Consider the following 15,614-nt stretch of genomic DNA (forward strand, 5'->3'; position numbering starts at 1 on the left):
ACTCCGTTTTATTAGCGGAGCAGGAAGAAAGAGGTAGAGTGCGCCTGCGACCTTAGCCGTGTCGTCATTAACCTTCCCGCCTATATTTAGGCCGTCCCGCCGTTTGGTGGAGGCAGAGATGAGGCCAGCTGAGGGAGGGAAGTCATTACCTACTGGCACGTACAGGCTCAACACTCTGTTTCAGCTGTCATCTGACTGAACATTGTCCCCAATAGCTGCTGTAGCGGTGACAGTGGAGCACACTGCAAAACTTTTCCACAGTTGGCTTGAAGCCCCATCTGGCTGTGTCTGTTCCTGGATGGAATGAGACAGCTTTAACTTGGTGCGAAGTGTTGTGTTTTCTGCAGTACAGTCCATCTACATTGAGTGTACAAAACATTATGAACACCTGCTCTTTCCAGGACATAGACTGACCAGGTGAATCCAGGTGAAAGCTATGATCCCTTATTGATGTCACCTGTTAAATCCACTTCAATCAGTGTAGATGAAGGGGAAGAGACAGGTTAAAGAAGGATTTTTAAGCCTTGAGACAATTGAGACATGGATTGCGTATGTGTCATTCAGAGGGTGAATGGAGAAGATAAAATATTGAAGTGCCTTTGAAAGGGGTATGGTAGTAGGTGCCAGGCACACCGGTTTGTGTCAAGAACTGCAACACTGCTGGGTTTTTCACGCTCAACAGTTTCCCGTGTGGTTCAAGGATGGTCCACCACCCAAAGGACATCCAGTCAACTTGACAACTGTGGGAAGCATTGGAGTCAACATGGGCCAGCATCCCTGTGGAATGCTTTCGACACCATGTAGAGTCCATGCCCTGACGAATTGAGGCTGTTCTGAGGGCAAAGGTGGGGTGGAACTCAATATTAGGAAGGTGTTCTTAATGTTTGGTATACTCAGTGTATGTACATACTCAATAACAAAGCTAACCTACTCTTTCATCACAATTAACTAGTATCAACAGCAACTAGTGATCTTTACAGTTACATAACGCAATATTATTTTGGGATGATATTATATTGATATTTGACTCCAAGTATTGATTTGTAAATGTTTTTATGTAGTTTTAGTTGTATTAGCTACTGTAAGTAATGGGCTGTACCTATATGCCAAAACTCCTGTATTTCTCATCCTATAACTTGTTCCCCATCTTTAAAAAAAAAAAAAATTGTGAGCCAACACATTATTTGCACTTTTATTTCAAAACTATTTTCCTCATGGCTCTCCGTTGTCCCTTTACAGCAGACACTATAGTGAGCAATATGTTTGGAACATCAAATCGCAATAAGATCGCAGTATCAAATTGCTATACATTGAGAATTGTGAGAATCACAGTACATATCATATCGGCACCTAAGTATCGTGATAATATCGTATCATGAAGTCCCTGGCAATTCCCAGCCCCATCAGCAACTGAAGCTCAGACACAAGATTTGACATCTAGTAAATCTGAATATTCACAGACGCTCCTCTATCTGTCCTCTCTCTGTCTCAGAATGCCAACTGATGAAGACAGAACGACCAAAGCCCAACACATTCATCATCAGATGTCTACAATGGACCACCGTCATAGAGAGGACCTTCCATGTGGACACGCCAGAGGAAAGGTAGGCTCAGTCCTTAGTCTGCTTATCTATGACTGACTGCTTTTCCTCTACCCAGTACCCAGTATATCTATGAAAACAGTACGTCTATGAAAACAGTACATCTATGAAAAGTTATAGTGTAGCTCTCAAGTCAGGAGGTCATGTGAAACTGAGATAAATTGTTCACTAGTTCCATTTTTAAATGATGGTTTACTATGATAATCTGTAAGAGGGATGGTCAACTTTGATGGGAGTGGGGCCACAAAACAATCTGAACTCATCATGAGGGGCTGCAGTGGCTCGTGGGTCTGCGTACCCACATCCATACCTACACATGTAGCCAGAGTCGGCCTTAGCCTTTTGGGGGCCCTCCTGCCAACGGATAGAAGAAATTTAAGTTAATTACCTGCAATTCTACACATTTTGCCATTGGGTGGATAGAAATGTTTGCAGTTTTGAATATGATATCTGAGTGAGAATGACTAAAAAAATCAATGGTGTTCCCCGGTCCAAAATTTGACCATGATTACTACATGTTTAGATAGCAGGGTAGACTAACTTACCAATCTAAAAATGTTTAGCTGACATGGCTAATTGACTGACATAATAAGAGTAAAACTGCTGATGCACAACCATTTTTCGAAATTGCACCTTGTGTATTCTACCTCACAACATTAAGTTGAGACCCCGACTGAGTTCCCTCCTCCCAAAAACGAAATTGATCTGCGGTGGCGGGCCGCCAGTTGCCCATCATCACTGGCCTATAATATGACTATGAAATGACTTTATACTCAATGGTATTTCAGAGATAATGTTGTGTGAACGTTTTCTGCGACAAACATATTTGTCCTCAGTTTCAAATCCATTTGAAATTAGAGCAGTGTGTCATTTAACAAAGATGAATAGAAAACACAGATCATGCATGCTCCGTTCCAGTAAAACCAACCAGGTGATCAGCAGAGGGGGTTGTGGGGGGTTTGTATGTAGGCTAGAAAAGAGACCTTTCAAGTATAGTAGCACTGGAAATAAATTATCCAGCTGTCCTTCTTCTAGGAAATGGAGATGTTTATCTCTCTCCAGAAAGAACAGTGTTTGCCCATAAGACTTAAGATAATAAGCTGTGCCTGTTCACAGTTGGCACACATACAGACGATCCTCTCTTCTGTCTCTGGGGAACAGGCAACTGCAGGCAGCGACCTGTGAGAGTGAGCTACGGAGCAGAGCTGGGTAGAGGAAGCAGCACTGGCAGATGTTATGGTCTTCAACTCTACTTTCTGCTGGTGAAGTGAAGAGAATTTGAGTTCGAGCTGTAGCCTCACTAGACAGGCCAGGGGTCGAGGGGAAGTGCAGCCAGAGGTTAAGAGGAAAGGTTAAACGTATTTTCCAGTTCCTGTCTTAAACCTTACAGCCACTGTACTGTACTGTGTCTCTGGCTGGCTGGCAGCAGCATTTACTGTACTGTACCCGCCTGGCACGGGCCCAGCATCGGCAGGCCCACGAGTGAGGAGAGGGGAGGCACCAGCTGGCATGTCGCCCGACTGTAGTCAGGCCCATTATCTCTCATTAGCGAAAAAATCTCATTATACGTAAAAAAATAAAAAAATGGAGGGGGTAGGGAGAGATGGCTCGGCTCGCATTCATCTGCACGACCTTGAGAGGATTCCCGTTGCTTTTTATGTGTACACTGTGCCGTTTGATTGTTCAAATGGAACACAACTTTTCTTTGCCCTTGTTCGGAGTCACATCCGATATATTCAGAAACCTGAGTGAAGCTGGGAAAAGGTGTTCAGAAAGAGTCTTTTTGTGTTGGTATGGATTTGCATCTTGTTCAATCCCTCATTGGAACATATGGGCCTCTCAAAGTCCAAACAAAACATGGAACAAAAAACCCCACACTGATGCTACTTTGTGAGTCAAATGTTCTGTTTGTTTTATCACGTTACCACATGTGCTAGATGTCCTGTTTTACTTCTGGGGAGAATGCCATTAACAATTGTGATTGCGTTTGTGTAAAGGAAGGAAGCGAAGTCTCCTCCCTCGCAAACGGAAACTCTAGTTCAAACCCCTCCCTTCTGCTAATTTCACCTGTATTTATCATGGCCCGAAAGGACATTTTTGGTTTCATGAATTTTTACAATATAGCCAATTTTGACTGGGGATGTGGAATCTAGTGGAAACCGTTTATCATCTGCACAAGGGCTTGAAAATCACTACACGAGTTTAAGCATCGCCTTCTCCCCAATCCTGATCTTTGATAATCAAAGACGAAAAACCAAAACCAGGAACTACTACTGCTGCCCGTAATCATATAATTCTACGTGAACCTTGACAGATTCTCACCGTTTCATTTGTCCACAAGAATCGGTCCATGAGAGATTAACGTACTGTAAATGAAAGTTTCCAAATGCTAACGATCCCCTCCTGTGGAATGTTGATGTAGCAGCAGTACAACCCAGAGGGAAGCACAAACCACACACGGATATATTCATCATCATTAAATACACACGTGCTCACAAATCCAAATGCATCACTCTTTTAATGCAACAGATGTTGTATTGCACAACAAATGAAAACCCAATGGGGGGTAAAGCCATTTGCAAACACGCAGTAGTTCCCATTGACATAAACTCATTTGTGAACATTTGTTTTCTTTTAAAGTGACTGATCATTGACGATTACATAGATGATTGCATAGATTAGCCTAGGTTGAAAGTTCCAGTTTTACCCCATTGTGAAGGTGTAATGAATAGATTGCACTGTCTAAAGATCATTCTTAACTTAGCAGAATGTCATTGATTATGCATAATGGTGTCACATTAGACATCAAACAAGTAGCTACATTTCATTGTGAAATACCACTGTTACCATGCAGAAGTTTGTCCATGTGTCTGTGTTACAGCTGCTGTATGGTATGAGTTAAAATAGGCTATCCATACTCCAGACTATTGTTATACTGTATATGTAACTTTACAGGTGTACATATCCTGACAGGGACAAGTGGACAGGGCTAACCAGACTATAGACTTTTAAGACACTATACCTACAGTTGCGGTCAAATATATTAGTACCCTTGCAAGATTCACTATTTCTTTTCAAATCAGTTGACATTGAAAACACTTTTGGTGTTCACACATGTATTTGTTTGATTTCCAACTTCACAGGACAAAAATATATATAAATAATTTCAAATTCAAATGAACTTGGTTGGAGACAAGTCATTTACTGTGTAATTTATCACATGTGGTAAGTTGCAGCTGCCTACTGGGTAAATATTGCCATTCAACCAGTTTGAAAAGAGAAACAGAACATTCTGCTCCATCGCAAGCCATGGTAAAGTGCAAGGGTGCCAATATATTTGACCCCATCTGTAACTAGAGGTTTGTGTTCTGCTCTGTTTTGCAAACAGGGATGAGTGGACGGAGGCGATCCAGATAGTAGCAGACAAACTCCAAAGACAGGAGGAAGAGAGGATCCAATGCAGTCCCACGTCTCAGATGGACAACATCGGAGAGCTGGAGGAGATGGACACCTCTACCAGCCACCATAAACGGAAGGTAAGAGATACATCTGGACCACTGACTTTTTTTGTGATAATAATTGTCAGCAAACATGAATAGATACATACAAAATTAAGTTACATCCCAATCCCATCCCGCCCGAGGACCTAAGGGATGAAATGAAATAAACATACAAATTCTAAGCAACACGTCGTGAAGTATTTCAGTGGCAAGAAGCCATTGGTTCAAAGTGTCTTCTTTAGCTCCACTGACTAAAGGATGACCACACCACAGGAGACATATCCTGATTGACTGATACAGAAACACTGATAGAATCATTTTGCGGAGCTGTTAAATGATGTGTTAAGTTTCCCATCAGTCTCTAAAATCAGACACAAATTCTGCTTTCTACAACTATTATAACTGCACTGACTTGACCTACGGTTTCTTTCAGACAATGAATGACTTTGACTACTTAAAACTACTGGGAAAAGGCACATTTGGTAAAGTGATTCTAGTGAGAGAGAAGGCTAACGGGAAATATTATGCAATGAAGATTTTGAAGAAAGAAGTCATTATTGCAAAGGTACGTTTCACTCCATGTTAATTACTTCATCAAACTAAACCTAACTGCTAGCAAGTTGAATGAGGATCTATAAAGAAATGACTGTTATATTCATATGCTGCGCTGTCTCAGAAGCACTGTTCTATTCTCTACCTTATGTCCCACAGGATGAAGTGGCACACACACTCACAGAGAGCAGAGTATTAAAAAACACCAGGCACCCTTTCCTAACTGTGAGTACGCATCCCTACACACACACACACACACACACACTCACAGAGAGCAGAGTATTAAAAAACACCAGGCACCCTTTCCTAACTGTGAGTACGCATCCCTACACACACACACACTCACAGAGAGCAGAGTATTAAAAAACACCAGGCACCCTTTCCTAACTGTGAGTACGCATCCCACACACACACACACACACACACACACACACACACACACACACACACACACACACACACTCACAGAGAGCAGAGTATTAAAAAACACCAGGCACCCTTTCCTAACTGTGAGTACGCATCCCTACACACACACACACACACACACACACACACACACTCACAGAGAGCAGAGTATTAAAAAACACCAGGCACCCTTTCCTAACTGTGAGTACGCATCCCTACACACACACACACACACACACACACACACACACACACACACACACACTCACAGAGAGCAGAGTATTAAAAAACACCAGGCACCCTTTCCTAACTGTGAGTACGCATCCCTACACACACACACACACACACACACACACACACACACACACTCACAGAGAGCAGAGTATTAAAAAACACCAGGCACCCTTTCCTAACTGTGAGTACGCATCCCTACACACACACACACACACACACTCACAGAGAGCAGAGTATTAAAAAACACCAGGCACCCTTTCCTAACTGTGAGTACGCATCCCTACACACACACACACACACACACACACACACACACACACACACACACTCACAGAGAGCAGAGTATTAAAAAACACCAGGCACCCTTTCCTAACTGTGAGTACGCATCCCTACACACACACACACACACACACACACACACACACACACACACACACACACTCACAGAGAGCAGAGAATTAAAAAACACCAGGCACCCTTTCCTAACTGTGAGTACGCATCCCTACACACACACACACACACACACTCACAGAGAGCAGAGTATTAAAAAACACCAGGCACCCTTTCCTAACTGTGAGTACGCATCCCTACACACACACACTCACACAAAGGCATGCATGCACGCACGCTCACATGTACCCATGCATACAATAGACAAAAGCAGTTAGCAGCACATTGAGCCTATATGTACCTGAACCCCCAGAGACTCATTATAATGCAGTGGATAAACTGTTAGAAATGAACAGCCCGAGTCTAGCTTTACATCTGTCGACAAGACACCACTGAGAGGTCATTTCAGTGATACTCCAGATGCTGTTGTTCGCTGCAAAACACACACAAGCAAAAACACACACACACACACACACATGCAGCAAAACAATTAAGGTTCATATGACATCACGGTAACGTTCCACCTTGTTTCTCTTCTCTCACATCTGCAATCAAGGCTTAAGAGAGTCAAAGAGCAACTGTTATTTTGTTTAATGTGCACTCCCTGGATAGAAAACGTACTTCTCTCTGAAAAACAACAAGAATATACATATGTGCTAGGTGTGAAAACCATCCTCAGGTTGTGGAGCTGATGGTTGTGTTTCTGTTTCTCCTGTTTCAGTCTTTGAAGTATTCCTTCCAGACTAAAGACCGCCTGTGCTTTGTAATGGAATATGTGAATGGAGGAGAGGTAAGCCCTGACCAGTATCTGTGTCTCTCTCTCTCTCTGCCTGTCTGTGGCTCTCTCTCTCTGTCTGTCTGTGGCTCTCTCTCTCTGTCTGTCTGTGGCTCTGTCTCTCTCTCGCTCTGTCTCTCTCTCAAAAGTTACCCATACACTCACACACAGAGGAGTACAGCACAAGGTCAGTCCTGTGTAGGTCCTGTCTGTGGAATGTAAGATTCATGTTGTACTTTTGAGTTTGCAGGATCATTCTATACTGAAATAATTCAGATTGACCAATGAGCATTGTATGAATGTATCATGGTCTAATACATTCCTTCTGTCGCTTCCACAGTATTTCTTTCTGGTAAAGTTGGATATTTTCTGCTTCCAGAAAACTGGTCTCCACCTGTCACCATTCCAAACCTTTTCCCAATTTATGTCCATTTGAACACACCTATGGGTGATATTACTGAAATGACATTCTGAAATGATTTTTGATTCACAAAAATTTCGATTTACGGCATTTTTAATCGGGATGCTTTGCAATCTTGCGTTCATTCCCTCAGTCTAAACATCACCTGCTCCCTCCATCAGTCCAGCCAGCTCCAACCCAGAACCCCCTCACCTTAGTGGGCCGATCTGTCTGCCTACCTCCCTCCCTCATCTTTACAAACCTGCCTGCCGCATTCACAGCTGCCAGTGCTCTGATGAAGGCCCACCTGTCCTCACCCATAGCCCCCCCTCTACCCCACACCTCCCCTCTCCTCCCCACCTGTCAGGCTGGTCAGGCTGATCAGGCAGGCCGTTAGCACCGCCCCAGCGGCCATATGCAAACCTCCCTCAACAATTAATGGAAGATGTGCCGCCCCGTGTCCTCCTGGGTAATTTGTACAAGAGGAGCTCGGGCAGGGAGACAGGAGGGGGAGAGGGATGGCAGAGAAATTACAGAGAGCCTTGACATCTGACAGAGAGAGAGAGAGAGAGAGAATGGAGGAGAGGGTATTCCCATACTCACTCTTTCAAAAATGAAAAGATGATTGCAGAAAAGGGCGCCGGCCTCTTTAATGGGATGTTAGCCCATGAGCGGCGCCGATTGCCTTTAACAAGATTGGTGTATTGATTAAAAGGCTGATTTAACAGGCCGCACCGGCTACCCGGTGGAGAGATGGGGATGATGCGCCAGCTGCTGTCTAAGTTTGCCGGGCGTCCTCCAAGGGCCCCACCATCCATCATCTCAATATGGCGATGGGAGGCAGTTTATGTTGTGTTAATTTCCTCCAATAAATCAGTAATTATTGCAATCCTGTCCCTGCTGTTTATCCTGCAGCTGTTTTTCCATTTGTCGAGAGAGCGGGTGTTCTCTGAGGACCGCACACGCTTCTACGGTGCCGAAATAGTCTCCGCTCTGGACTACCTGCACTCCGCCAAGATTGTGTACCGGGATCTCAAGGTAAACAAAAAAAGCGGGAAAGTAATCAGATATTTGGGAAGTTGTTGTTTCCCTCACCTAATGTGGCCCATTATCCTGTGCGAGTGGCACGGGATGTGGGGAATGTATTAAAAGCTCCAGAGTTTTCAGTTTTGGGAGAGAGGGGCTTTTTGAAAAACATCAAAATTCTCTCGGGTGTGTGAAAGATGACACAGCGTTTTGCTTACAGCCTTGGCCCAAGCCTGCCTGAAAGGAGCCAAGAAACATGAAAAAAGAAGCGTTTGCCATTAAAATTAAAAGGTTGAACGGCTTGACTAGCTTGAGGTTTCTTTCCCTTCATCTGCTAGGAACTGTGAACAAGAAGGAGACTCGTTTACTTTCCTCCTGGTTATTAACGTGACTCTGGTCAGACCATTCAACTTCCCTCACAATGTAAAGTGAAGTGTCTCCACAACACATTTTACTGGCTGAGACATGAGTAGAGGCAGAGGCAGACAGTACATTTACTGTACTTGAAATGATCAAATAAACTTGGGGGACATAGAGAGGAATCACAGACTGCCTTCTCTTGTGCAGCTCAGCAGTACAGTATGTGTTGTCAGAGTCGTTGAGTTTGCTGTACATCCCTGGGCTTTTATAAGCCTGTTTCTCTAACTGTGTTGCACTGCAGTGCTTGTCTGGCCTTGTGGCATTGTTCTGCCCACACACTGGCTCGGCCTTCAGTGCTTTCAAAGTTGTGTCCTGTTCCCCTGCAGCTGGAGAACCTAATGCTAGACAAAGACGGACACGTCAAAATCACAGACTTCGGGCTCTGCAAGGAAGGAATCACAGATGCTGCTACAATGAAGACTTTCTGTGGAACGCCGGAGTACCTAGCTCCAGAGGTACAGTACTGTCCCTTCTAAACCCACATTCCCTGTCTGGTATATTCACCCCTTCAAACCCCTGACATACAGTACAAAACTCACCCGAGCTTTAGAACTCAATTGTATTAGGTCTACATCCTTATTATAGTTGTGTACCCCAGTTCACTTTGATTTAGAACTAAACATCATAAACCCACTACAATAACCAGTCTATTGAGATACTGTAGCCTATTTATGGCCAAGACTTTAAGATTCATCTGCCAAATAATGCTTGCAGCTATGGCAGCAGGTTTACATCATCCTCATGGCAGAGTCCCATAGCTAATGACGCCATTGGGACTCACACTGCCTCTCACAGTGAGCATAATGTAAACCCCCTCACATGCTCTATAGGAGACACTGTCCCTGGCGCCAGGCTGACAAACAAGTGGATGTGTGAAGTTGTAAGATTGAAATTGAGGAATCTAGTTATATCAAACACCGTTCTGCTGTGATTTCTCATTGGCCAATTTGTTTGATCTTTCTTTATTTAAAGCTAGAATGTTTAGTTGTTACATCCATTTTTGGACTTATAAATGAATGATGTATGCTCTTTGATTCTTGAACAATATAACTTATAAATGGCTCATGAACTTAGTTGAATTGTCAAACCCCATCAGAACCCAAAATATAATCTGGTTTTACTCCAATGTTTGTAAACAATGTAAATGTAAACAAACACTGTATATCCTCATAACCTCAAGGAGGGTACTTGCATCCATAGCTCTGTGTATGAATTTTAGAATGGTTGCATCTTCCCTGACACATCTCTCAGCTTTCCACCAAAACGGAGGTGGGGTACTGCAGATTCTAGCTTTAAGTAGTCACTTTAATGTTCAATAATGAACTGCTATATTTTGGTCATTAACAACAGTAAAGTAGATGTACAATATTTTACAACTCAATAACAAGTATTTGGTGTCCTTTCTGAATTACAAAAAAAAAACATTTAAAAACTTACCACATTGCAAACCATTTTTTCCCCTTTAATCAATGCTTAAACATAACCAACGTTATGGTGTCAGGTTTTTACTACAATGCATATTTATGAAGTGCAGAGGAGTGAGGACTGTGGGTCGGGTGGGGGAAGAAAGGCATGGGATAGAGGGGGGCATAGATCCCACTTAAAAAAGTATGGAGGACAATTTGGCGCTGGATTTTGTTTTGCTAAGGCCCTCCGCTGTGCCAGGAGATGATTTGAGTGTTGGTTATTTTTCACAAGAGTATGTGATTGCACAAAAAAGTACATGCTAAATAGAGGCAGATGGTGGCAGATGGGGGAGGTTGGAAGAAGGTGGCTGGGAAACCTGGAAATCTATACCGCCGCACTGGTGTAAAAATAACAGAACACACTCAGCGCCAAGTTCCAGAGATGCAAAGTAGCTGGGATTTAAAAGAGGGAAGTTAAAATATTCCAATGCTTTGGGGTTATAAAAATTACATTTACATTTAGTTTTTCTTTTTATTTATGTGTAAAATATATTTGATTTGCCTTGTTTAGAAAGGGCAAATGAGAATACCAAAAATATTTTTTCTTAATACATTTTGTACAAATACTCTCCTAGTTTTGGTTACTTTAGCCTTATTGAAATAACTCAGTGACATCTTTCTCATTTTCATATGCATTTATTTTTTACAAAGTAAAAAAATGTGCAGGTTAAATACTTTTGGGAAGATATAACCAAATGATTTGGTAACTCAGTAAAAATATTAAATTGTTTATATTGTAGTGTTTCAATGCACATTTATGCACCATGTGTATATGTACATTTTGACTATTATGTTTCTTTATGTGTGTGTGTGTGTGTGTACACACGCTAGGGCAGGCTGGGCGGGCGGAGCTGTGTGTTTGTTCCCTGTGCCCCGCTGGGTAACTGGGCTGGTGGAGCCAAAGGCTCTCTCTCTCTGTCCCTGCCCAGCCAAGCCTGCCAAGGGCCCCAGTCAGTCCTGGGAGCAGCAGCCCCGCCACATGGCTGTCCGAACGGGGCCTGTTCCTCCCCTCCAGGCTTGCCTCTCTGCCTGTGGCTCTGGAACAGGGGGGACCCCAACTGGCTCTGTGTGTATTAATCGCATCCCTGCCTGCACCCGAGCTGCTCCTGTTACAGTCCCAGGACAAACTCCCAGTCCCAGCTCTCCCTGCACACACACATGCATATGTACAGACACACAAACACACACACACACACACACCTCTGGCCCTAGGTGATGAAATGGCATTAAACATGTAACTCTTTTTTTCTCCTAACTTTTGGTTTGATGAGGGGGGAAGGATATTCCATCTGCTGTGCGTGGTAGCATTCCTCCTCAGGTTTTTACTTGGTAATCCAGTGTTATCCCTCCAGCATTATGTTCAAACCCATGAATAGTTCATCTTTGACTGTACCACTGTTTCTCTCAGTGATGCCGATTTCCATCCAGCCGGTTGCCCGTCTTGATAAGCTCAATACGTGTTATTACCAGCAATTTGCTTCCAGTGTTATTTAGTTTGATAATTCTCAGCTTTTTGGGATTACATGTAGTGTACAAACACAGTAACTTGTTTCAGTCATTTAAAGTTCAGTCTAACTGAATTCTTAGTGATTAGGGCCTGTATTCATAAAGCATCTTGAGTAGGAGTGCTGATCTAGGATCAGGTCCTCCTTGTCTTCTTCAATATAATCTAAATGGCAAAACTTATCCTTGATCAGCACTCCTACTCTGAGATGCTTTATGAATACGGGCCCAGAAATTCAGAATGTTTTTTTGGAGGTTTTCATGATGTCTTGGTTTATATTTTCTGGTTAGGACTACTCTTTAAGACAGCGGAGGAGGATCATTGCGTTGACACGTCCAGGTTCTACTTCCCATTAAGATTAGAGACAAGACATTATTATTCTAGAGATTCAGAGCATATGCTTAACTGGCCTCTCTCCAGCGCCACTTGTCGTTAGGTAGTCATATTAATTAGGCCTTTCCTCAGCGACGGTCTGAAATGAAGCCTGTACTCCCTCCATCTCTCTTCCTCCCTCGCTTTTTCAACAAGGTGAACGGCAGCACACCTGAGACGATGTAAGAGAAGGGGAAGGAGAAGAGCAGGTTGATTGTGTATTAGGACAGCAGCCCAGATATAAGGCTTTGATTCAGCCGTGGCTCCTCTGGCTCCATGCTTCCCGTAGCCAGGTATCCACCTCTCTTTCTCTGGTGGGGCTGCCCTTGAACCAGCGGGTCACATCATGATGGCGAGGCCCTCTATGTCCATCCAGGAGCGTTTCCTGTCTGCCCGTGCCAGGTAGGGCCTCCAGCGCCAGCCACTTGGCTTGGCCAACAGGGGCATCTGTGACACGCAGCAGCAGCAGAGTGACAGCCATCGCAGTCTATGTAGTGATGCCACTGCATGATGCTGTTGGGTTCTCATGTCACAGGAACACCGTACCGTGGAATAGGGCTTTGTGTTAGTCATAGTAAACCAGCTGGACCTGGAAACAGAAACTCGCAACGGTCAAATGTCCACCAGGTCGTTTGTTAACCAACTTTGCGTCAAAAGTCGGTTGTATGTAAAACGCTTGGCGAAATAACAAATTTGATGTGCTTCGTGTGTGTGTTGTTGGCAGGGGTGATTGGACCAGTTTGCAGCAGTTTGTTCCTCTGAACTGCAATGTTGAATAGAGGAGTTAGTGCCTGTCTCATAGGGATACCATACAGTTCATATTAATAATATGTTCTTATTCCATGATCTGTGTGTCTGTCCAGGTGCTGGAGGACAATGACTACGGCCGGGCGGTGGACTGGTGGGGTCTGGGCGTGGTCATGTATGAGATGATGTGCGGTCGGCTGCCCTTCTACAACCAGGACCACGAGAAGCTGTTTGAGCTCATCCTCATGGAGGACATTAAGTTCCCCCGCACGCTGTCGTCAGACGCCAAGTCACTGCTGTCAGGACTACTCATAAAGGACCCCAACAAAAGGTATAGGCCAGCTATACTGTACACACCCTGGACAGCCATACACACCCTGGACAGCCATACACACCATGGACAGCCAGACTCCAAGCAGCACTGCTCACCATCCAATAATGCCCCATTGGAAGTGACTATACACTAGTGCTATTTAAACTAACTATCAGTTTGAGGTCAATTCAATTTTACAGTCAGTTAACCCCAACCCTGCTAACTTTAAAAAGCTTCAAGTCAATAATATCTATTCATCAAATTCAAAGTACTGTAACACTAATGTCTTGGTGGCAGACAAACCTTTGAATAATTTGTGATGTTCTTACTTTTCACAGACTTGGAGGAGGTCCAGATGATGCTAAAGAAATCATGGGACATAGTTTCTTTACTGGAATCGAGTGGCAAGATGTTTATGATAAGAAGGTAATGCCTGTAATACCAGTTCTATAATACAGTGGGGCAAAAAGTATTTAGTCAGCCACCAATTGTGCAAGTTCTCCCACTTAAAAAGATGAGAGAGGCCTATAATTTTCATCATCGGTACACTTCAACTGTGACAGACAAAATGAGAAAAAGAAATCCAGAAAATCACATTGTAGGATTTTTTTATGAATTTATTTGCAAATTATGGTGGAAAATAAGTATTTGGTCATTAACAAAAGTTTATCTCAATACTTTGTTATATACCCTTTGTTGGCAATGACAGAGGTCAAACGTTTTCTGTAAGTCTTCACAAGGTTTTCACACACTGTTGCTGGTATTTTGGCCCATTCCTCCATGCAAATCTCCTCTAGAGCAGTGATGTTTTGGGGCTGTTGCTGGGCAACACAGACTTTCAACTCCCTCCAAAGATTTTCTATGGGGTTGAGATCTGGAGACTGGCTAGGCCACTCCAGGACCTTGAACTGCTTCTTACGAAGCCACTCCTTCGTTGTCCGCGCGGTGTGTTTGGGATCATTGTCATGCTGAAAGACCCAGCCACGTTTCATCTTCAATGCCCTTGCTGATGGAAGGAGGTTTTCACTCAAAATCTCACGATACATGGCCCCATTCATTCTTTCCTTTACACGGATCAGTCGTCCTGGTCCCTTTGCAGAAAAACAGCCCCAAAGCATGATGTTTCCACCCCCATGCTTCACAGTAGGTATGGTGTTCTTTGGATGCAACTCAGCATTCTTTGTCCTCCAAACACGACGAGTTGAGTTTTTACCAAAAAGTTATATTTTGGTTTCATCTGACCATATGACATTCTCCCAATCTTCTTCTGGATCATCCAAATGCTCTCTAACAAACTTCAGACGGGCCTGGACATGTACTGGCTTAAGCAGGGGGACACATCTGGCACTGCAGGATTTGAGTCCCTGGCGGCGTAGTGTGTCACTGATGGTAGGCTTTGTTACTTTGGTCCCAGCTCTCTGCAGGTCATTCACTAGGTCCCCCCCGTGTGGTTCTGGGATTTTTGCTCACCTTTGTGATAATTTTGACCCCACGGGGTGAGATCTTGCGTGGAGCCCCAGATCGAGGGAGATTATCAGTGGTCTTGTTTATTTTTTTATTTTTTTATTTCACCTTTATTTAACCAGGTAAGCAAGTTGAGAACAAGTTCTCATTTACAATTGCGACCTGGCCAAGATAAAGCAAAGCAGTTCGACACATACAACGACACAGAGTTACACATGGAGTAAAACAAACATACAGTCAATAATACAGTAAAAAAAAAAAAAAACAAGTCTATATACAATGTGAGCAAATTAGGTGAGAAGGGAGGTAAAGGCAAAAAAGGCCATGGTGGCAAAGTAAATACAATATAGCAAGTAAAACACTGGAATGGTAGTTTTGCAATGGAAGTATGTCTTCCATTTCCTAATAATTGCTCCCACAGTTGATTTTTTCAAACCAAGCTGCT

The 15,614-nt window shown here is 43.5% G+C and overlaps 1 protein-coding gene across 1 annotated transcript in view; it reads left to right on the top strand.

Moving 5' to 3' along the window:
* Nucleotides 1–15,614, top strand: part of akt3a (v-akt murine thymoma viral oncogene homolog 3a) — a 129,267-nt gene that overhangs the window by 104,121 nt on the left and 9,532 nt on the right. Inside the window, exons 4-12 of the mRNA XM_029685294.2 lie at nucleotides 1,493–1,604; nucleotides 4,990–5,137; nucleotides 5,535–5,666; nucleotides 5,813–5,878; nucleotides 7,404–7,472; nucleotides 8,773–8,895; nucleotides 9,630–9,758; nucleotides 13,509–13,723; nucleotides 14,044–14,131. Of these exons, the coding sequence (XP_029541154.1) occupies nucleotides 1,493–1,604; nucleotides 4,990–5,137; nucleotides 5,535–5,666; nucleotides 5,813–5,878; nucleotides 7,404–7,472; nucleotides 8,773–8,895; nucleotides 9,630–9,758; nucleotides 13,509–13,723; nucleotides 14,044–14,131 (1,082 nt within the window). The remainder of the gene's footprint in view (nucleotides 1–1,492; nucleotides 1,605–4,989; nucleotides 5,138–5,534; nucleotides 5,667–5,812; nucleotides 5,879–7,403; nucleotides 7,473–8,772; nucleotides 8,896–9,629; nucleotides 9,759–13,508; nucleotides 13,724–14,043; nucleotides 14,132–15,614) is intronic.

Source organism: Oncorhynchus nerka, linkage group LG16 (genome assembly GCF_034236695.1).
Source record: "Oncorhynchus nerka isolate Pitt River linkage group LG16, Oner_Uvic_2.0, whole genome shotgun sequence".
Lineage (NCBI taxonomy): Eukaryota > Metazoa > Chordata > Actinopteri > Salmoniformes > Salmonidae > Oncorhynchus > Oncorhynchus nerka.